This window comes from Polypterus senegalus, chromosome 2 (genome assembly GCF_016835505.1).
Source record: "Polypterus senegalus isolate Bchr_013 chromosome 2, ASM1683550v1, whole genome shotgun sequence".
NCBI lineage: Eukaryota > Metazoa > Chordata > Cladistia > Polypteriformes > Polypteridae > Polypterus > Polypterus senegalus.
In genome coordinates this window covers 165460225-165483192 of record NC_053155.1, presented here as the reverse complement: position 1 = coordinate 165483192, position 22968 = coordinate 165460225, and the positions used below count along the sequence as shown (strand labels likewise).

Below are 22968 nucleotides of genomic sequence, written 5' to 3'. Positions count from 1 at the left end.
TGTGGAGCACCCCATCATGTTCCTGAGCCGGAAACTGTTGGACCGGGAGACCAGGTATGCTGCGGTGGAGAGGGAGGCTCTGGCGATTAAATGGGCGATTACTCAGCTGAGGTACTACCTGTTGGGCGGAATTCACCCTTGTCACGGACCATGCACCCTACAGTGGATGGCCCTCCACAAGGAGTCGAATCCGCGGGTCACCCGGTGGTTTCTTGACCTGCAGCCGCATAAGTTTTCGCCGTTCATCGCCGGGCGCTCCACGCCAACGCTGATGCTCTTTCTCGGGTTCACGACCTCTCGGTTAGGTCGCCCGACCCGCCGGGTCTGGGCTAAGGGGGCCTTGTCACACACGCGCATGGGAGGCAGCTAAAGGGCTTGAGTGAAGGCAGTTCGAGGCATGCCGGGTGTGGCAGAGTGCACTGACTCTTTTCTCCCTTGCCTGTAGACCATCCCGGGGATTTCACCTGGATCTCCTGACATCACTTCGGGACTGAGCCAATGGAAGTCGGCCACACCAGCTCCAGTCCCTCTGATGTCACCTCCGACTCTGAGCCAATGGTGGAAGACCACGTGCCAGATCCATACGACCTCACTTCCTGTCTCCCCCTTTAAAACCTGCCCCTTTTCCTTTGTTTCTTTAGTCTTGTTTTGGACTCGGTTGTGTGCACTTCAGTGCTCTGTATTTTGTTAAAGAAAACGACTTTTGCAGCCAGGATACCACAATATACGGGTGGCTGCCCCAACTCTTTATCTGTCAATGTCTCGTTCTTGTGACAATATATATATATATATATATATATATATATATATATACTAATAAAAGGCAAAGCCCTCACTCACTCACTCACTCACTGACTCATCACTAATTCTCCAACTTGCCGTAGGTAGAAGGCTGAAATTTGGCAGGCTTATTCCTTACAGCTTACTTACAAAAGTTGGGCAGGTTTCATTTCAAATTCTACGATAAGGGTCATAACTGGAAGCTATTTTTCCCCATATAATGTAATGGAGTCTTGAGTTGGAGATGGCCGTGGGGGCGAGTTTAGTGTGACATCATCACTTCTCCTACGTAAGTAGGTAGAGAACAAGGAAGAACTCCAAGCACAAAACGCCATTTCACAATTGAGAAGGCAGAAAAACATTATGAAGCAAATGATGCATATCGGAAACAAAGCACGGCGTGAACCGTAAGTTTATATTAAATTAAGTTCATAGACAGGCTGCCACTAGCGTTTGTAATTTAGTGCCTGCCCATATAAGCCCGTCCATCAGCGGCAATCCAATACAAACACTGCCAGTAAATGTTCACGGGTGAAGGACTGTGCTTATGCAGAGGAAGATGAGATGGTCAGGGTGGTGTTTGGCACAAACTCATTGAAACTGCGAGAGAAACTTTTAAGTGCCGGGTCTTAGCTGACATTACACGACATGGCACCAGTACAGCTGGGAACCTTGGATGCAAGAACACCAAGCGGCTCACGTGAACTGACGCATTGCACAGATAAAAAGCAACAGTTCCAAAGAGCGCTGAACAAAACCCGAATTACACAATTGAAAAGGCAGCAAAAATATGAAGGCGTCTGATACATACAAACATATTCATAAATCCAGCTACTGCGGAAACAAAGCACACGTTGAAAAAGTCAATGTCCGCTAAAGGAAGACAGTGTAAAAAAAAAACCCGTGCATGCAGTGTGTCAGGTCACAGATAAAGAAGAAGACGAGCTGTTTATTGATGCAGTAAGAAACGAATCGATGAAAGAAACCTGTCATCTTTACAACGATTGACAAACACGGAATGTAACTTGAACACAACACATCCTACAAATACGAACCTGATTGAAAGAAATAATGATAATCAAATCCTTGATGACAGCAACACTCAGTAACACTCACAAAACAAATACTGTATATTGACAGTCATGTTACGTTATTTTTAAAATGTTCCCTTTTCTTTTTCTAGCTTTTTTAACACACTACTTCTCCGCTGCGATACGCGGGTATATATATATATGTATATATATATCCCCATCTACATACTCGAATAAGGGATACTTTATTCGCCATCAATGATTGTTTTGGTAAAGCCATACTCAGTGTATTCATTAGATGAACGGTAAAAAAGTAAGAGCGAGGGGAGGATGACTTATTCAGGCATGCAGGCTGTAGTGCGTCAACTCTATCTGAATTGCGATCACATTTGAAAAAATATATCTTTTCAAGTTCTATTTAGTCCATATGTGTAAACTCAAGGACCGGGCCACATCCGCCCGGCGTGTAATTATATCCGCCCATGAGATCATTTTATATACTGTATTATTGTTATTAATGGCCCGGTATATGAAGCGCTGGTAACACAAGAAACTACAGATCCCATAATGCAGCGCTTCAGCTGCCTTGCCGAACACTTACGCGTTAATCAAGTCTAGCTTATGATGCTGCAAGTTATTGCGGCTAGAGTTATTGCGCACTGAGTTTGCACGGCGCTTTGGTGACTTTGAAGAACAAAAAAAGTCCGTCTACATGCGGCTCGAACCTTGTGCATGTTTGGTAGCACATATCTGTGTGAGAAGCTCTTCTCAGTGATAAAGACTAACAAAACAGCACACAGGAGTCGCCTCACTGATGAGCACCTGCAATCCATCCTGAGAATCTCCACAACACAGAACCTCACACCAAACAGAAACGAATTTGTGGCCAAAAAAAGATGCCAGGCGTCCAGCTCTAAAATGACATATGAGCAAAGACAACTGAATGATTTGATTTGTTATTGCACGTAGGAGCGGAGTCAACCGCTTTAACAAACAGCGTATTGCACTGATACAAAATAGCTGTGTGTGTATATATGTAGATATGTATGTATATATATATATATATATATATATATATATATATATATATATATATATATATGTATTTGTGTGTATATATGTGTGTGTATGTATGTATGTGTGTATATATATGTGTGTGTATATATGTAGATATATATATATATATATGTATTTGTGTGTATATATATATATATATATATATATATATATATATATATATATATATATATATATATATATATATATATATATATATATATATATATGAAACAACACTCATCACTCACAACAGTGACAAAACAATTACATTGACAATCAGGTTACGTTATTTTCAAAATGTTTCCTTTTCTTTTCATTGCTTCTTTAACACACTACTTCTCCATTGTATTTTTTTAGTATATTGCTAGTATATATATATATATATATATATATATATATATATATATATATATATATACACACACACGATATATATATATATATATATACACAGTATATATATTGTGGAGGACTGCTGGCTTCTCATGCCGGTCCTCACCCCTCATTCCTTACAGCTTACTTACAAAAGTTAGGCAGGTTTCATATCGAAATTCTATGTGTGACGGTCATAAATGTAACCTACTTTCGACTATATATACGGCCATAGCCTGCAGCTCGGTCGCCGTGTGAGGCGGAGTTGTGTCCCGCATCATCACGCCTCCCACGTAATTGAGTGCCTGCCCATACAAGGTCAATATTTGCGGGTGAAGGACTGTGCTTATGCAAACGAAGATGAGATAGTCTAGTGTTTGGCAAAAATTCAGCGAAAGTGCGAGAGAAACTTTTAAGTGCCGGGTCTTAGCTAACATTAAATAAAGCCGTGGACATCGCAAGATCACACAAGAGAGCGGCTCACGTGAACTGACTGTGAACGCAGTATGTAGAGAACAAGGAAGAGCTCCAAAGAGCGCTGAACCAAAAACGCATTACACATTTGAGAAGGCAGCAAAAGAATATGAAGGGAGTGACGCATACAAGCATATTCATAAGTGCAGCTACTGCAGAAACAAAGCACAGTGTAAACCGTAAGTTTAAATTAAGTTTATAGACACGCTGCCGCTGCCATTTGTCATGCCTACGACGGATACGACATTCGCGAGATACAAGTTTAATGAGAAGACACGAGATATAAACGAGACTGGATCACTATCTAACGGAGTTAAAATAGGAAAGCAAGGTGTAAAGCTTAACTTTAAATTAAGTTCATAGACACGCTGCTGCTGGCATTTGTCATGCCTAATACGAATACGATATTCGCGACATACAAGTTTATGAGAGGACGCGGGGTATAAACAAGACTTTTGATCACTTTGTAACTAAGTTAAAATTGCTGGTGAAGGACTGTGATTATGCAAACGAAAACGAGATGGTCAGGGATAGAATAGTGTTTGGCACAAACTCAACAAAAGTGCTACAGAAACTTTTAAGTGCCGCGTCTGAGCTAACATTAAATAATTGCTGGTGGAGGACTGTGCTTATGCAAACGAATAGAAAGCAAATGTTACGTTATTTTTAAAATGTTTCCTTTTCTTTTTCATAACTTCTTTAACACACTCTGTGAAGCGCAGGTATTTTGCTAGTATATATATATAATAACATATAATTATACAATATATAATATAATAATTTATATATAATACTCTTGCATTAAATAGCTTAAGCATAATTTCCCTGATGTATGTGCTACACATTGTACTGCTGTATATAACCTAACTTTCTATTAGTCTTCCTAAATGCTTCTGTACACTCTGTAGATGTAGCTTGTGCCAAGTCAATTATGATTCATACAGTAGGTTCTTCTAGAAGTAAAAGTTTCAAGCTTCCCATCATGTATTCAATTCTAACATTAATTTATGTGTGTAATACTTAACATTAAATTTCATCTGCTACATCTTGAGCAAGAATGAGTGATGCCTTTTCCCTATGAAGAGGCATAAGACAGTAGAAGGCAAATGGATAATTCAGCAGCATGGCACGGACAAGGATCATGCAAGAAAGAGAAAGAGTACACTCCAACACATAAAAAATTCCCAATTGACCCTGGACTAAAGGCAAAGCAATAAGTCCACAAACAACTCCACATAGGATATTATCATATAGTATCATAAAACTATTTATCTGTACCAAGATAAAACAGAACTCTAAATAATAAACAGGCAGTATCTCTATGTTATGTTTGTCTGTCTGCATCCATTTTTATGTCTATATATACAGTGCCCTCCACTATTATATGCACAACCTATAAAAATTAGTTAAAAGGGTTAGAAAAAAAATTACTACTTGCTGAAGAACCATCATATTGCACTGAAAAAATGAGAAACATCTGACTTTTACTTGAAACACGTTCATTCAAAGAAAAACAAAGCCCTCATCAAAAAATAAACATTATAAACAAAAAAACCACATGTGCCACAAATGTTAGCACTGTTGGAAACTAATGTGAAACAATATAACTGAAGCATGTTTCCCATTTAAATTGGACATTGTTATGTTAATTGGAGTGTATAGGAACTTTACAGCTGAAATCAATGACTTCCTGATTAACTGGGATACAAATGTGAGGAGACACAGAGCCAAATTTCCTTTAGAGGCAAGCATTTCAAAGTGATTCCTGTAGCTCTCAATGAAACGTCTGCACCTGTCTACAGGTATTTTGGCCCACTCTTCCTTAGCAAACTGCTCCAGTTATGTCAGGTTTGAAGGGTGCCTTCTCCAGGCTGTTTGCTTTAGTTCTTTTCATTCATTGGCCACTTCAGAATAACCGACGGTTTGTTCTTAGCCATTTTGGGTCATTATCCTGTTGGAGGTTCCATGACCTGTTACTAAGATAAAGCTTTTTGTCACTGGGAAGTACATTTGGTCAAGTATGTCTTGATATTCTTGACATTTCATTGTTCCCTGCACAGACTCTAGGCACCTTGTGCCAGATGCAGCAATGCAGTTCCAAAACATAACGGAGTCTCCTCCGTGTTTCACAGTATGTATTGTTTTTACTTCTTTGAAAGCTTTGTTTTTCATCTGTGGACATACAGCTTATGTGGTCTTGCCAAAAAGTTTCATTTTTCCCATCAACTTTCCAAAGGACATTCTCCCAGAAGCATTGTAGCCTATCAATATGCATTTTACCAAATTCCAGTTTGGCTTTATTATGGGGAGTCCTCCTGGATCTCCTCTCCTTGAGTCCACTGTCACTCAAAAAACAACAGATGATGCAATCAGACACTGATGGACCTTGACCTTGGACTTCAGCTTGAATTTCTTTGGAAGTTGTCCTTGGTAGGGGTCGATGTTTCTCTTGCAGCAAGGTTCAAGGAGGTTGGCTACAATCCCATTGACCTTAAACGTCTTAATAATATTTGCCACTGCTGTCACATAAACATCAAGGTGCTTGGAGATGGCCTTACATCATTTTCCTTTATCATGAGTGTCTATTTTCTTTCTGTCTCCTCAGAAAAGTCTCTCATTTGCTTTCTCTCGTCCATGCTTAGTGTAAGATAAACAATGGCACCAAACAGCAGAGTGACTGCTGGCATGAATGGAGACATGCAATTTTAATGAAAGCTAGTTTGAAAAAAATCACTTTAATCCAGTGTTTGATCTTTTCCTAAGGGTAATAATAAATGTGTCCAGGCCATTTTAAAATATATTTGTAGAAAAGCAATAATTTGTATCTTTCACACTTGCTTTGACTTACTTGATAACAAAAGTAAAGTAAGTAAGTGCATGCAGGTATACATGGGACAATTGCTTTTAATTTAATCACTTTTCAGGAGGTATACAGCACTTTTTCCAAATACAGTCACACACACACACACACACACACTATAGTCTGAATACATACAATAATGACTAAAATGAAGAAAATGTAAAAGAAAGAAAATTTCTGACTTGGCAGTTACAATCACAATGAGGCATTAAACAGGAATATCACTGTTGGTATAAAGAAGCCCCAGCAGTTTTTCTTGAAACACTTCTGCCAAATGATTCATTGGCAGAAAGTACTCACTAACCAGGTTTCCATCCAAGGAGTTTTTGCGAATATATATCAATATACCGACATAGCTGATGGAAATCCTAATTATCGATAAAATGTTGTACATGTCGACATAATATTTTTCCGTTTAACTTTAGCGCATAAATTCCATATCAATACTTCAGATGTCGAAAACACTACATTGGAAACACTTTTTGTCGGAAAAAAGGGCTTTAACGCAAATAAATGTGTCACATGATACATTTTCATCACGTGCAATCAAAACAAGAATGGTGGAGCGGTTCGCATGGTCTGATGAAGAGACTCGTTATTTCTCGTAATGAGTCAATACCGTAGCGGATAGGCTGGGTCTCCTGCTACTAAAAGGGGTACCTGAACTCCCTCCACATCAACTGTAGCCTGGGGGTGTCTCTCAGGATGTCTAAATAATACAAAAACCGCAAAGGTAATTTACTGTGCCAGTCAAAATATTTAATAAACCGTGTGTTTCATTATCTAAACATTTTTTCTTATTATTAAATGGCAGATGTTTTAGCATATATGAGAAATTCTCTCATTAATATTAACTTTAGTTTTTTTTTGATTAAACGTCATTATTTTGTATTAATTCAAATTTCAGTTTTAATTAAAAACCTTAAGGGAAGCAGGCTACAGTACTAATTCAATTTTAATCGCACTAAGAAGGGATGTTGAAAGGTAGGCTCACCTGTACAGATCCGATGCTGCAAACACAGCTGCATCATGGGCACTTCCAGGAGTGCCAACACAAATGTCTCGTATCATGCACCTGTCATCAACAAGGGCCTGGAGAATAATAGATGGCCACCCTTTGCGATTAATGTAATCGCGGTAGCCTTCCGTCGGGGGAAGAATAGGCACATGCGTGCCATCCAGCACAACGTAAATCTGTGGCACAAGAAGCACCAAGGAATTGCAGTATGCAATTTCATTGGCCTCCGCTACAGTCGGAAGTCTGATATAACACCGCATTAATTTTTCTTTAATAGCGGTGCACACAGCATATACACATCAATGGACGGTAGTTTTACTAACCCCAAATGTTTCTCCAACTACTCTATACTCGGCGCAGGTTGCCAGCTTGTAAAGGGCGATGGCAATCCGCTTTTGGGTTGGAACCGGTGGTCGGTGGCAACCTGTGATGGGCGCAACATCAGGACTGATGAATCCACACAACATCTCAAACATCGGCCGTGTCATTCTAAAATGTTGCAGCCAGAGATTTTCTGTGAAGAGTATCTCCATCACCTCCTCCCAGAAGGTCTTATTCTGTCATCTATCCCATACCCGTGGGTTTCGTCGCACTGGGGTACTTTCTTTGAGTTCTAGGGCTATCAGACAAGCAACTGCTTCATTCTGCTGTCGTCTTCGGATATTATGTATAATTCCAATTATTTGTGAAACTGAAATAACAGTAAGCTGGCAACTTTCAAAAAACTGTCTGAATAATCTCTGAATTCCTTTGTTTCTTTGTTTAGTGGAGGGGGTGTAACGTGGAAAACAAAAGGTAGATAATTTGCGACATACACAAAATTATGTATGGAAATGGCTCAAGGGCACATTTTTTTTCGCGATACAACAAAACTTATTCCGACAGTTCATTTTGGGGGGGATGACGTCATCACGCACACCATTTTATCGATAAAAAGCCAGTTGGATGGAAACAGGCTGGAGACAGCAAATTTCGCACATTTTTTTTTACGTATATTCTGTTTGTCGATAACAAAACGTCGCAAAAAACTGGATGGAAACTTGGCTACAGTTAGTGTGTCAGAGAGAGGATGTGCAGCAATATTCATGATGTCACTCAGTTTTGTTTTAATTTCTTCCTCTCCCGCAACCTCTATGAGGTCTAGTGTGCATCCCAAAACTGAGCCTGCCCTATTAAATAGGTTATTGATTTACAGTGGGTCTCTCTCGATGTGATTTTAGCAGTCCAGCAAATCACAAAATCTCACTGGCCATCACAGGGTTGTAGAAGATGTGAAGAATGAAATTACCCACATTAAAGGAATCCAATCTTCTAAGAAAAAAGAGCTTGCTGTGTTACGAGACCAGTCCAACTTGTCATTGGTCCCCAAGTATTTGTAGGAATGCAACACCTCTACATCCACAATAATGACCAGACACAGAGTCAATGACTAGTTCCTTGGTTTTGCTGATGTTAAGTTGCAGACAAAGAAACAAAGTCCTCCACCCAACTCATGTAATTTGTCTCAACCCCCTTTATCAATACACCACATACCGTACTGTATATCCAGAGTCACCTGATAATTTCTGCAAGTGATATGACCTGATGTTATATTTATAGTCTGATGTGTAAATAAAGAAAAAAAAAAAAGGAGATAGGACTGTTCCTTGTGGTGCTCCAGTGTGAGACACAAGTGCCACCTGTCTGCTCATTACATGAAAAGGCACTTGCCTATTTTGGACTTTTAAAGGACTTTATTTGTTTAGAACAGGAACAATACAGTGGGTTTTCCACAGCAGCCATACTTTCTGAAATCTTAAGGACACACTGAACAGGTAACAGGCCAGATGTCCACAAGACCATCATCATCAAGTTCTTCCATGTGAAACCTGAAAACCACGAGAACTTATTGAGGTCATTTATGTTAGGTAGAATATCTAGTGGGGGCTGAGGGGTCTCGTGGCCTGGAACCCCTGCAGATTTAGATTTTTTTTTCTCCAGCCATCTGGAGTTCTGCTTTGTTTTGTTTTTTCTGTCCTTCCTGGCCATCAGACCTTACTCTTATTCTATGTTAATTGGTACTGCCTAATTTTGTTTCTTATATTTTGTCTTTTTTCATCCTGAAAAGCAATTTGAGCTATATCATTTGTTTGAAAATGTGCTATATATATTGTTGTCTGCAGTAGCCTTTAGAATTTGAGACTCTGTCTGGTCTCACAGCTCTTACTATGTGTGTTTTTCTCAGTTGTCTCCTTAGCTGGTCTTCAGTTATTAACAGCCCATACTGATATTTGTAAGTGGATTTGTAACCGGCCATTCCAGCAAAAAAGGGTAAGTAAAACTGTCTTTTGGTCTTGTTTACATCCCAGAGTGTTAACCCCAATGTTCAACAACTTTTCTTAACACATTCTGAAGTCTGTCAATGTACCAGTTACAGGTCCTCGATGTCAGCTCACAATCCCAGTACTTTCTTTTATTACACACACTAGTAGGACCTGTCTTTTTCAAAGGCTTTAAAGACCACCTGATGCACTGCTACAATGAATGCCACAACAGCTGAATGGGATTTAGATCTGAAGACTTGCAGAAAGAAGGGGCTTTTCTCACCTTAAAACTATACTTTCTGCATCCTTAACTTGCTAAACGATCAGTTGGTGGGGGGTGGGGGAGGGTTTAGGGGTAATGGGGTTTGGGGTGGGAATGCACATTATACTATTTAAAAAGTAGTTAAAGACTTCATCCACACTAGCACAGATCCAGCAGCATTGGATTTGAATCTTAGTATTTTTGACATAAATGCCTTTCATAACATAAATCAAACTCTCAATGATCATGAAAAGTATAATGTAGATTGAAAGTGATACTAAGAAATTTAACCTAGATACATTCTTGTTCCCAGTTCATATCAGTTTGGAGGCACAGTTTATCATCTATAAAAAATAGGAAATTGACAAAACTGCTGAGTAGGGACTTCAACTCCCAGCTGTCAGCAGGAATGCAGAAGTGTCAACAGGATATTAGAGCCTAATTTGAAAGAGGCTTCGTTAAGACTTCCACAGGAAATGATTAATCAAAGTGAAAATGATTCATTAAGCGTTTTCCACTGGATTATACAGAATAAATTGTGGCATTGCAGAGTTAAATGGTATCGTGACAGGTTTTATTATTACATTTTTGAAAAGATGGATTGAAGTTAAATTACTAGTGACATTTGCTTAGCCCAAATGTGTTTCAGGCATACTCCTGAAATTTATTGGCTAACCTGGCATGTTATGTTTGCTGTATGGCATGTAACACATTTTCTATGTCAATATTTATCCATTTTAAACCTCTGGAGTACCTGTTGAAGTATATAGTTCTGTGCTACACATATAAGAGCATGCCAAGTTTGCTGGTACTCACATTGAACTGGGCTACATTGAGCTGAGCTGTTACGGACACTCTCATGCATAAGCACATCATCTAAGTACAAGCTTGAAAACATTTTATCTTAAAGATCTCTGGTTATCTACTACAATCAATGAGAAAAACAACTTTGTACTATACATTTTTATGGATTATCTGCAATATATTGTTATTCATGAGACAAACTGGTAAAAAAAAACGGATAAACATATTAAAATACAACTGTGTTCAAAAAGACTGAAGTAAGAGAAAACCGACTAAGAAATTGCTGTCAAGTAATAACGAGAATAAAATAGTCATATTTATTATATATTTCTCCTCATGGTGAACTTTTGCATCATACTGAATATAGATTTAAATTATGCTTTGTTGTACCTCAAGTCCAATGTATCCTTGTACACTATTAGTTCTATCCAGACAATCAAGACAGTTAGTTCTAATGGTCCCAGACTGACATCTGTGGGGGGAAAAAAAAAACCAAAATCACATTAGTTATGAAAAAAGAATTCCTTTTTTATATTAAGAAAATACTTAAGATGAAATGTTTTTTAATTTATTAAAACAGGTTGGGAAACAATAGATGGGTTAAAACGACATACAGCGGGACCTTGAGATACGAGTGCCTAACGTACAAAATTTTTGAGATATGAGTCACCACTAGGTTGATTTTTTGACTTGAGTTACGAGCCAAAATTCAAAATATGAGCCATCAAAGAGCTTGTCGCTGCACATTCCGAGGAACTGACGATGGAGGAGTTGACGGAAACTACAGATGCAGCAACATACGGAGGTTCTGCAGGAGATCAGTATCGCGGAGGAGGTTCTCTCTTAAAGTGAGATAAAGGAAGTGTTTGCAATGTGGGAAAAAGTTTCGAACTTTAAAGAACAGAAACACCCTGAAAAAGTTACAACTGATAGTGCAGCGGCACTATTTAATGACACTTGATAAAGTTGCAACTGATGAGTGGCTTTATTGAAATGCCTAACACTTGACTTTATTGAAAAGAAACCCTGAAAAAAATTGCAACTGATCATGCAGCAGAGTTATTTAATGACACTTGCCTAACTCATTTCAGAAACATTCTAAAAGGGGAGGACTAAACAAAGCTCCTTGGACAGGTTTCTATTGAAACGCCCTGCGAATGAAAGTGACGAAAGCATGGCAAAAAAGAAAAAAACCTAGTGAAGAATAAAATTAAGTTAAGCAAAAGTGAAGTGAAAGAAAAAAACATTCCAATACGCTAATCGGCTTCGCTAACATCTGTTTATTTCTTTAGATTCTCTTTTATGTATTAGGTTTTACTTTGTTTGTATACAATATTTGTTCATTATTAATACATTTTTCTTATGTTGAAAACATTTAACAAAAAATTGGGGTGGTTTTTTGAGGGCTGGCATTAATTAATCTCATTTCAATTAATTTCAATGGGGAAAATTGACTTGAGATACGAGCATTTTGACTTACGAGCTTGGTCATGGAACGAATTAAACAAGTATCTCAAGGTATCACTGTATGTATTATTTGTTTTAAAGGTTTAGTCTTTTGAATAATGACACAAGGACAGGATATTTAATGCACAATAACTGAGCTAAATAGAGAGCCCCAGTATTTTTAATTAACCTGCAGTAAAATAATGTCAATCTATGAGGAGAATCTCTCAGTCTATACCTAATAAAACTGATAACTTGTATTAGTTAATAAACAAGCAAATTTTAAGTAATACTGGGCAAGGATCAAATACAACATGCTGAATGTACAAATATAGAAAGATTTTGTTTATATAGGGTTAGCAATACAGGAATGAAAGTAAAAGGTGTCAATGATGGTCTGTTGGATTTGAGGACAATTATGAGGGGCTGGGTGGATTATGATAATTCATAAGTGCAATAACATTTTTTTATATTTTCTAATACCGACTATATAATGCCACTATTAAAATAAGCACATGCATCTATTACCAGTTTTAACATCATGTGCACATACATTAATGACACAAAGGAAAAATTAGACCCTACCCGGCATAGTATTTACAAAGGCAGAACTTAAAATGTATTGTCTTAGCTGGTAGTACTATATGCTTTCCATTTGAGGCCTGTATATATTTTTTTTTTTATCTGAAGCTATCATGAATAAGGGTATAAAAAGACAATACTGAACAGTAATCCCTTGCTATATCGCGCTTCAACTTTCGCGGCTTCACTCTATAGCAGATTTTAAATGTAAGCATATCTAAATATATATCGCAGATTTATTGCTGGTTCACGGATTTTGGTTTGTCCAGTTGATTTCATACAAAGGACGTTATTGGCGGATGGCTGAGAAGCTACCCTATCAGAGCATGCAGTTAAGTTCCTGGGTGCTGATTGGCTCAGCAACGGAGAGCTGCATTTGATTCCGCTTTGCGTTAGCCAGCATCTTGTCTAGCTCATTCAGTATCAACGTGTTTTGCTGTGTAAACAGTTAACTTTTGTGCTCTTTTATGTTAATCTTTGTGCGTAGACAAGCCCTTCGTTATGTCTTCAAAATGATCTGCTCCTGCTACTGCTTCCGGGGCTGTGCCCAGGCACCACAGTCGCCTGAAGAAGCTCCTTTAGAAGACCTGAAACACTCAATTTTGGTGTGCAGTAACATTTATCTCATCATTATCGGACAAGTCATCGTGTCATTGTTGGTGAGTACCTATAATTAATTTTCTACGTTCTTAGTACATGTACATACGTTTAGTGTAACTGTACACACATTTTAGAAAATTTTTCTTGCATTGTACGTATTTATTGCTGGTGGTCTCTCTATCGTAATGGCTGTAACATATGTGATATCGGAGACGCTCAATATCTTTAAAATAACATTTAGGTTTTATTTATATTTACATGTTGTAGATTTTTCATTTATTTTTATGTTACCAGTTAATCAGTTAAAATGTGTTTAAAACTGTATTACATATTAAATAAAACTCATATGACGTATTAAATGATATACGATACGTATGTTTGTGCGTAGTATATAAACAGTGTGCTTACATACATAATTTCAATGAATCTTACGTAATATCTAAGAGAATATAAAAGGTTTATGCTGTATAACTGTAGGGGAAATGTTTACAAGAATGTGGGAGAGTTTATAATGGCTTCAAATATATAAAAATAACAATATAAACATGGCTTTTACTTTGCGGATTTTCACCCTTCGCGGGTGTTCTGGAATGCAACCCCCACGATCAAGGAGGGATCACTGTATTATTAATGTTAAATTCAGTTCATTGATATATCAACTCAAACCTACTGTTGCAAAGTGTTGTATGCAACACCACACAAAGAGCAGTCAGTATCTACATAACTTACTACACTGAGACATTATTAATATCTAAAATGTTTACATAACTTACTACGCTGAAAAATTATTCATATCATAAACAATATTTTTAAGAATAAAATGAGAAACCTAAATTGGGGCTTGTAAATGACCCAGAAAATATATATACAAAAATATATATATATATATATATATATAAAAATATATATATATATATATATATATATATATATATATATATATATATATATATATATATATATATATATATATATATATATATGTATGTATGTATGTATGTATGTATGTATGTATGTATATATATATATATATATATTACACAGTAATAATTCAACGTATGCAAGCTTAATAGATTTACATTCACACAGTTGCAGATTTATTATATTACTTTGCTTTTCTAGGAGGCTGCAAACTGGAACAATAATCAGGTTAAAACAATTATATTTATGTTTAGTCCACTAGTCCAAAATGAAAATGAAAAATGCAAGACAAAACTAATCCTGGCACAACATTTACTGGATAGCCTCACTTTAAGAAACTACAATTTTTTGCATCCATTGAGTAAATAAATGCTCACAACTTTAGAATATATTATACAAATTTACAGTATTTACAGTCCACTCATTGTTTTATGGAATTTACAGTTTCTCTCCATGTTCACATAGGTTTTTCCCCCTCAAAGTGTAACTGTGGGTGTGTGCTTGAGGTAGACTTGGAATGAACTGGATCCCTGTCCAGAATGGATTTCAGCCTGATGAGGCTAGGTAGGGTATGACCCTCTGCAATACAGAAGTGGATTAATCAGGCTTGATAATGTTAAGATGTGTTTGCAAAATATAGGAACAATAACAGAGCTATCTCACATGCAGGATTAGTTAGTCTCTTACAAAGACTATTTTAATGGTACACTGGGCTTATAGCAAGGGGATGGATAGAAAGTTTTCATGTAGTCTCTGTTTCCATGTTTAGAAAGGAGAAGCAAATGCTGCAAGACACACAACATCCTGTCCTACTGAATTTCTGTCCATTTCATCTGAATTCAATATAATACGAGACAAACCAGCAGGATGTGTCTTTAGACCAAAGAAGCACAAGCTAAATGGATGGTCTTGCAGTTCCCTTTCTAGCATCAATAGAGAGTACCAAATACCATTTTTGTACGTTTCCCTTATTTTATGTGGATGTGCTTTAAATGGGGATACAGACCAGAAGAAGAGTGAGAAAAAGATCTCAGAATACCCCAAAATGATTGTTACAGGTATTAACTTTTTAAAACAGTGGATATATATATATATATATATATATATATATATATATATATATATATATATATATATATATATATATATAGCTTGCGCCTCCTCCAGACCACGAGGGTGCGACCGCCTTGGTTGCTTTGGGGACCTCAACCCTGTAGGGGCCCGTGGTAGCCGCCAGGGGTCATCCCGCTGCCTTTGGAGCCCTGGACCGCAGCAGTTCTGCCACACCCATAAGTGCTGGGCGGAAAAGGACCGGGGACACCCGGAGTGCTTCCGGGTGCACAGCCGGCACTTCCGCCTCACTGGGGATTGCCAGTGGAAGTTGGCCGGGAAGCACCTGGAGCACATCTGGGTGACTATAAAAGGGGCCGCCTCCCTTCATTCAGAGCTGGAGTCGGGTTAGGAGAGGACAAGAGCTGGAAGAAGAGTGGAGGTAGACTGAAGAGTAAGGCAGAGTGTGTGAGGCCTGAACTTTGGGGAGTTTTGGGGGTTTGTGTGTGCACATAGTGACTGTAAAATTTAGTGTAAATAAACGTGTGGTGATGATTAAAAATGTCTACCAGTCTGTGTCCGGGGCTAGTTCCACACTGGTGTAGTCAGCAGGATGCCCCGCCTGGTTCAAGGCAGGAACCTGTACAAAAAAATTATGTTGTGGACGGCCCAACACAGCAGGGGAAGCCCACCCACGTGCCGCGGGAGCAATGTGCACACTGCCCCACGGACTGCCACCGGTCCGCAGAAGAGCCGCTTCCCCCTGGTGAGAGAAGGCAATGGACAGAGCAAGAGGACATCGGGCTCTTGCGAGCAAGGTGTTGATGGAGGCACCCGGGACGACCTGTCGCCGAGAGAGTCCATGCCGAGGACATCTCCTTGGAAAGACGGGATCCGGGAGGTAAGTTCCCTGCTTGCCAGCAACCGGTCTTGGGGAGGCCGTGTGTGTTTTCTGTGTTGTAGGCAGGGGCTGTCCGGATCAGCGTCAGTGGCAGGTGCAGGTCGATCTGCGGTGCTTTGTTGAAGCGGTGGCAATAGGGACAGATGCCAGAGAGGAGTCGCTGTCGCTCAGAAAGCCGCAGCAGCTGCGGAGCTGCCCGGAGGCTCATCGCAGCACCAGGAGGGAGACCAAAATGGCAGCAGACCAGAAGTCCCTCCCCGTGACAGGAATGTGATTGGCCGGTGTGTCTTGCGTGCCAGCTGATGACTGAAGAGAGGCGGGACCAAGGAATATCGATCCAATATACCGATTGGGCTGGAGGGAACGGCCCATGGGAAGCAGCCGACGTGTGTTGCTGACAGACAGGTAAGCTCACTGTCGGCTAACTTCCTGTCCTTGCCTGTGGTCCTGCGTGAACTGGAAGAGTGCCTTCAGTCCGTAGGGTCTTTATTGCAGTTGCTGAGTGCTCTCCGTGCAGAGTTGCTGAACCTGGAGGGGAAGGCGAATGGCGCGGCGCTGGATCCTTTGGCCGGGGTAGTACGGTGGGGAAGGTGAGTAGAGCCGACCCCACAGAGAATAAGGGAGATCTCATCGAAAGGGCCCGTGAAACTCCTGATCGGAAACAAGTAGGGGGATTTCCAACAGTGGACGTGGCGGCGGCAGGTGCTGAGCGAGTGGTGAGGGGGGACAGATCGACAAGGCTGGTAGAACGGGGGCTGATGAGTGCCCCAGGTCCTAGCGCCCTACACCCCGAGTCTGCGACAGCCTTGCGTCATTCCGTCGGGACGCAGACAGGACGGAGTCTTTTTTTATGCCATAAGGAGATTCAGATCGTCAAGGCGTCCCAGAAAAAGAGGAGGAATTGAGAGAAGAATTCCTCCGATAAGGATGGACGTGAGGCAGGCTGCTCATGTCCAGAGAAGGGCCGACCTCTGCGGATGCAGAGGGAAGCCTCAAAGTCAGCGGAGATTGAAGGAGTGCAAACGGTCCCGTCGGTTAACCCAACAAGAGGGGCACGGAACCTGCGGAGGGGGTGCCGAAGAGGCAAGTTCCGGGGTGCCAATTGGAGGGGGGAACGCTGCCAGTGCAGGGCACAGAGGGACGCCAGGAGGTTGCGTCCAGGCAGAGGCTCTGCCCCTGTTTCTGTTTGCTTTGCAGGACCGGATCCAGGACAAGCAGTAGGACCTGCGTTGTTGGGAACCTGCCCTCGCAGGACGGGTCTTCACTGGCAATGGGGCACTGTGGCGAACGGCTGGGGCTGCTGCACAGCCTGGACGCCCAATAGGACCGGAGGAGGGCTTGCGCCTCCTCCAGACCATGAGGGGACGGCCGTTCTGGTTGCATTGGGAACCACGGTTAGAGACCTTAGGAACTTTCCAAAGTCACTAATTCTCCAACTTCCCGTGTGGGTAGAAGGGTGACAATATCTTCACGAAATTTGGAAGGTAGCTTCCCTGCGCTAACCAAAACCGACGTACGTACTTATTTCGGTGGTATGACACCTACTGTCAGCCGCCATATTGAACTTTCCAACCTCACTAATTCTTCAACTTCCCATGTAGGTAGAAGGCTGAAATTTGGCAGGCTCATTCCTTACAGCTTACTTACAAAAGTTAAGCATGTTTCAATTTGAAATTCTACGCATAATGGTCAACAACGTCCGCCATGTTGAACTTTCTTATTCATGGCCCCATCTTCACGAAATGTGGTAGGCGGCTTCCATGCGCTAACCGAAACCAATGTGCATACTTATTTTGGTGGTATGACACCACTGTCAGCAGCCATATTGAACTTTCCAACGTCACTAATTCTCCAACTTCCCGTGTAGGTAGAAGGCTGAAATTTGGTACTTATTTTGGTGGTACGATGCCACGGTCGGCAGCCATATTGAACTTTTCAACAGTCTTTGTTACTTATGGACCCATCTTCAAGAAATTTGGTATGCGGGTTCCCAACGCTAACTGAATCCTACTTACGTACATATATACGTCCATAGCTTGCAGCTCGTTCACCGTGTGAGGCGGCGTTGGTGCCCCATCCCACGCCTCCCACGTTGTTGGCTGCCTGCCTATATAAGGCCGTCCGTCGCTCCAGTCTCTACATTCCCTTCCTTGCTTCGCCACGGGATTCACGTCACCCTGCTGAGAACTACAGCCTTTTTATTTAATCCACGTCTTCTACGCGGTTTTATTGTTCGTTTATTATGATTATAGTTATTGTGTAGATATTTTAGACTTACTTTACATTGTTCAGGTACCCATTCCCTTTATCGTTTCAACCATACCCCTATTAACATGTCTATCGAGGTGATCACCATCGATCAAAGAACTGTCACTTACCGATTGGTTTCCATGTCCGGAAATGGCACCTACCTTTTCCATTCTCTTTGTTACATATTGCACGGCCATATCAGGCTCACTCTTGATATCCGGAGGAACATTGTGTCTTATGTATTGAATGACTGGGACAGGTTTAAGGTGTGGACTGATGACGGTACAGGAGATAATTATACTACACAGGAGCACTAGAAGAGTGAAATGCTTAAGCACTTCACCTATGGTTCTGCATGTGAGTTGATGGCTGCCGCTGAATTGTTCAGTTGTCACTTTCAAGTGTACCGAAATGGCCAAATATTTTACACCTTTGTACAACCGCCAAAGCCTGTTAAACATCTTAGATTTACAGGTGACGATTTCATTAGTGGACACTTTGATGTTTATGAATGTTTAAACTGTCAAAAGCTGGATGTAAAGTTATCGATGAAACCGGTTGTATGCTTACAGCGCAAGACAAATGCCGAATGTCACTTCAACACAAGTCCTGAAAAACTGTCATAATTGAAACAAACCATGAAACTCAAACGGATTATGACAGCAGCAATCCAAGCTGTGAGATTTGAAAAAAGATTACTTTTCACATGGCCAACTGTACGTTGCATGCTCAAGAGTAAGCTCAGCGTACAGCTTGGTCATGTTACAACCGGAGGGACGAAATGACAATGTGGTATACAAAAAGATCCTTAACAAATAATTATTGGTATATTTTCACTCAGTTTAAAAAGGCTTAATTTTCTTCTTAATAAAAATTTTAAGGCAGTACTTCACCGCTGTGAATCGCAGGTATTTTGCTAGTTATTACTATATTAATACTATGACCTAGATGACCAGAAGAGATGGCTTCACTAAGATATAAGATAGGAAGGGAAAAATGTTTTCAGTATACAGAAATGACCTCAAGATGGTATACACTCGTCTCTGGGGCCTTGCCTGAGCTTATAGTTTAAGGTCTCTGTAATTTCTGCCATTGCAATCGGAGTAGCTAGAAGAGAAGCCTCTTCCTCAGTGAAAAAGGGAAATGGTAGGGTGTTGAAAATTTACTTTGTATGTAAAGAGTGGTATTTGAGTTACGAGCAAATAGTTTAGAGTAGGGTTTGCAATGATAGCAGTACTGGTAACGGGTTTGGGTCCGAGAGAGAGACTCAATTTGACCAGTATCTATCTAAAGACAAACTTATTTAGCCGCTAATACACAAGCAAGGCAAGCACATCGGCAAAACGAAACCTCATAGGAGAGAGAGAAAAACTCACTTAGCCACTCATAGACATAGGGTGGGAGCACATTATCAAAACGAAACAACCGCTTTTGCATTTCAGTTTTTTTTTCCTGATGATTTCAAAAGTTTCCAGGAGCCCGGGCTTACACAGCTAAAGTCAAATTCCGTTACAACGTAGTGCCAGAGACCTAAAAAGTATTTCATTGTAATGAGATGCCCAAATCCAATAGCTGAAGCACCACAATGCAACTGGGTAGGAGGAACTCAATACATACATTATGATGGAAGCATGCTGTGGGCTGCATAGTTGTCAATCAGAAACAGAATCTTCCTTTTCTTCTTCATATTGTGAGATTTTTGAACTACACAGGATGACATGCCAAAGTGCATCCCAAAGCCCGACTGCCACGTCTGTGGAAGATTGCTTGTCCATTGTAGGGGCAACCTGATTGCTGTGTCTGTGTATAGGAGAGTGGTAGATCCTGCTACAATAAATAACCATGCTGTTTCTGTTTCAAGCTGAATAAAGCTGGTTTTGCTAAAATACTAAGAATCAGTGTCGTGTTTTGAGGTGCAAGAAGGGACTTGCATGGTACCAGGAGTGGGTTCCTTGCACCAATGGATCCCCAAGAAGTACAGCAACCCCCGGATCATGAGGTTACAGTGGCTGCCTCTACCCTGGTGCAGCCATGAGATGTGCTGCTGAAGATGGCTCCCACAGACAACCCTGAGTGTTACCTATTCTGTTTTGAGTGTAAGGCAACATTGGTGCACTGGGACAAGGGAGTCTGGGCAGCTATTTTGGCCCAGTTTGTAACTGGAGAAGCCCTCCAAGCCATACAGAAATCTCGCTCCCGAAAGGCTTGATGATTACGGTACACTGGGCTTATAGCAAGGCTTACTTCGGCTGTTACAGTCTGAAATCAAATGTATGTTTTTATTCTAAAATAGCAAGAATAAGAGCAGTTTACTTCTCAAAACGGAGTTGTGAGGGATCGAACTCGTGATCTTTTGATTAGCAGTCAGCAGCTGAAACCTTTACGCCACCACGCCACTTGTAGTGAACATGCGTCAGTATGGCCTGCTAAGGCAGCTTTTTTTTCTGCAGTTACACTTTAGAATAAAGGCGCATTTATTCTGTTATATTTGTACGTTTTGTGAAAGTGTTTTTTTGATATTTGGACTTCAGGCTTCATACATTATATAGTTTATGCCTACATTTTGTCATTTACTACTAGAATATGAAAAACGTTTCTGTTTTAAAAATGTGTTTACACAGATTACTGTAGAAACGGAACACACATGAAATGTGTGTGATCCAAACAACGATCTATTATTTCCACTCTAAAACTCCACTTCACTCCCAGAAAATCAATCAAAGCATTAGCTGGGAGAAGTTTGTGCACGTTCTAAGTCGGTGGGGGGATGGACTAGCCAGCTGCTTGCAGCTTGAGTCTATCAGCACATTTAGATGACAAAAGACGCTGGTGAAGAGCTGTGAACGGTTTTAAGAAGCGATTTAAGGTGGGACGGATCTACGAGGTTTTTCGTAGGCTCTGGTAATTCTAGTGTTAAGGTCTCTATTACGTTGGCCAGACTGGAATTCTTGGCATTGTTGGACTCTGTTTAGCAACCGTGACTTGCTCCATCAGACCCCTTATAAGAAAACAGACAAAGTGAACATCTGCTGCGTCCATGGGGACGAGACTGTTACTCCCTCTGAAATTTAAAGGGAAGAACTTTAAGGTTTTGACTGCCATATCAGACACTACACCCTTGCCAATCTTAATAGGAAAAAGGAATGCCCGCTTTCCACGGGTCTTGGCCACCTGCAGGGCACCTACCCCCGTAGTGGATAGAGAGTGGCTCGCTGCAGACATCAGTCAAGAAAACAAGTCTGAAATTGAACCGGAGTTGTCCAGCGTGTTGGGGGATAAATCCTCAAGTGAAGGCCTGGGAGAGCTAGCAAACTTTTCCGCATTTTTTACTTTACTTTTTATGTATTGGGTGATTTCTGATTGCATGGATGATGGATGTATTGAGCAGTTGGTCATACCAAGTGAGCATAAGGAGAAGGTTTTAAAAATTGCTCAGTCACAGGGTTTACCTCAACGCAGAAAAGATGAGGGAAAGCATTTCAAAACGCATTTATTGGGTGAATATGGGGTGGGATCTGGAGCAATTTTGTAAGGCCTGTCCCGACTGTCAAATAGTTCCCGCTCACAGACCCAAAACCAGGCCTGGGGGTGGCGGGTTGTGCTAAACCTCTCTATTTTCTCTCAGCAGACCAAATATGAGAAATCCTCCTTGTCCCGGCTCCGAAGACGTCATTTCATGGGAACTTTAATCAGAATACACGTTTAATGTCACTGTGCTCTGTACAAAAATTTTATAAATCCACTCACATGTACAGGCCAGGCCAAAGTTAGCACATAGGGCCTTTCAGCATTTAGAACTTCTAGGCAAGTATTTGAAGAGAGAAGGGGACAGCTGCAACAATGGGTATTGTACTATTTCTGTATGTTACAGATAAATTTGAATACTCTCCCTGCCTTGTCTGGAACCTAAGTAAGGACCTGCATGTGGAGAAAGCAGAATAAAAGACAAGGACAGCAGCCAAATAGCTCGAAGGCGATGGACAGATGGGTGATATCGTCATCAGTCCTGAAAAGCCTTCCAGCGCAGCGACGGAAAATGGCAGACTGTATACATCAACATCCCACCTTGGTAATTGTTATGCCATTTGGCTTCCTCCATTTGTAATGCAGCGTAAATCGTCATAAAATAAAGCTGTTATTTTCTCTTATGTGATTCCTTACCGTCGTATCACTACGGGAGAGGTATCGCCTTTTAATATCATATCTATATAGTTTCAGGTTACTTAAAACGGCGCAATTACAAAAGAACTTATTC

The 22968-nt window shown here is 40.5% G+C and overlaps 1 protein-coding gene across 1 annotated transcript in view; it reads right to left on the bottom strand.

Annotated features, from left to right (window-relative positions):
• The window catches only part of synj1 (synaptojanin 1), a 488307-nt gene that overhangs the window by 328580 nt on the left and 136759 nt on the right, over positions 1–22968 (bottom strand). Inside the window, exon 9 of the mRNA XM_039746285.1 lies at positions 11354–11435. Within this exon, the coding sequence (XP_039602219.1) occupies positions 11354–11435 (82 nt within the window). The remainder of the gene's footprint in view (positions 1–11353; positions 11436–22968) is intronic.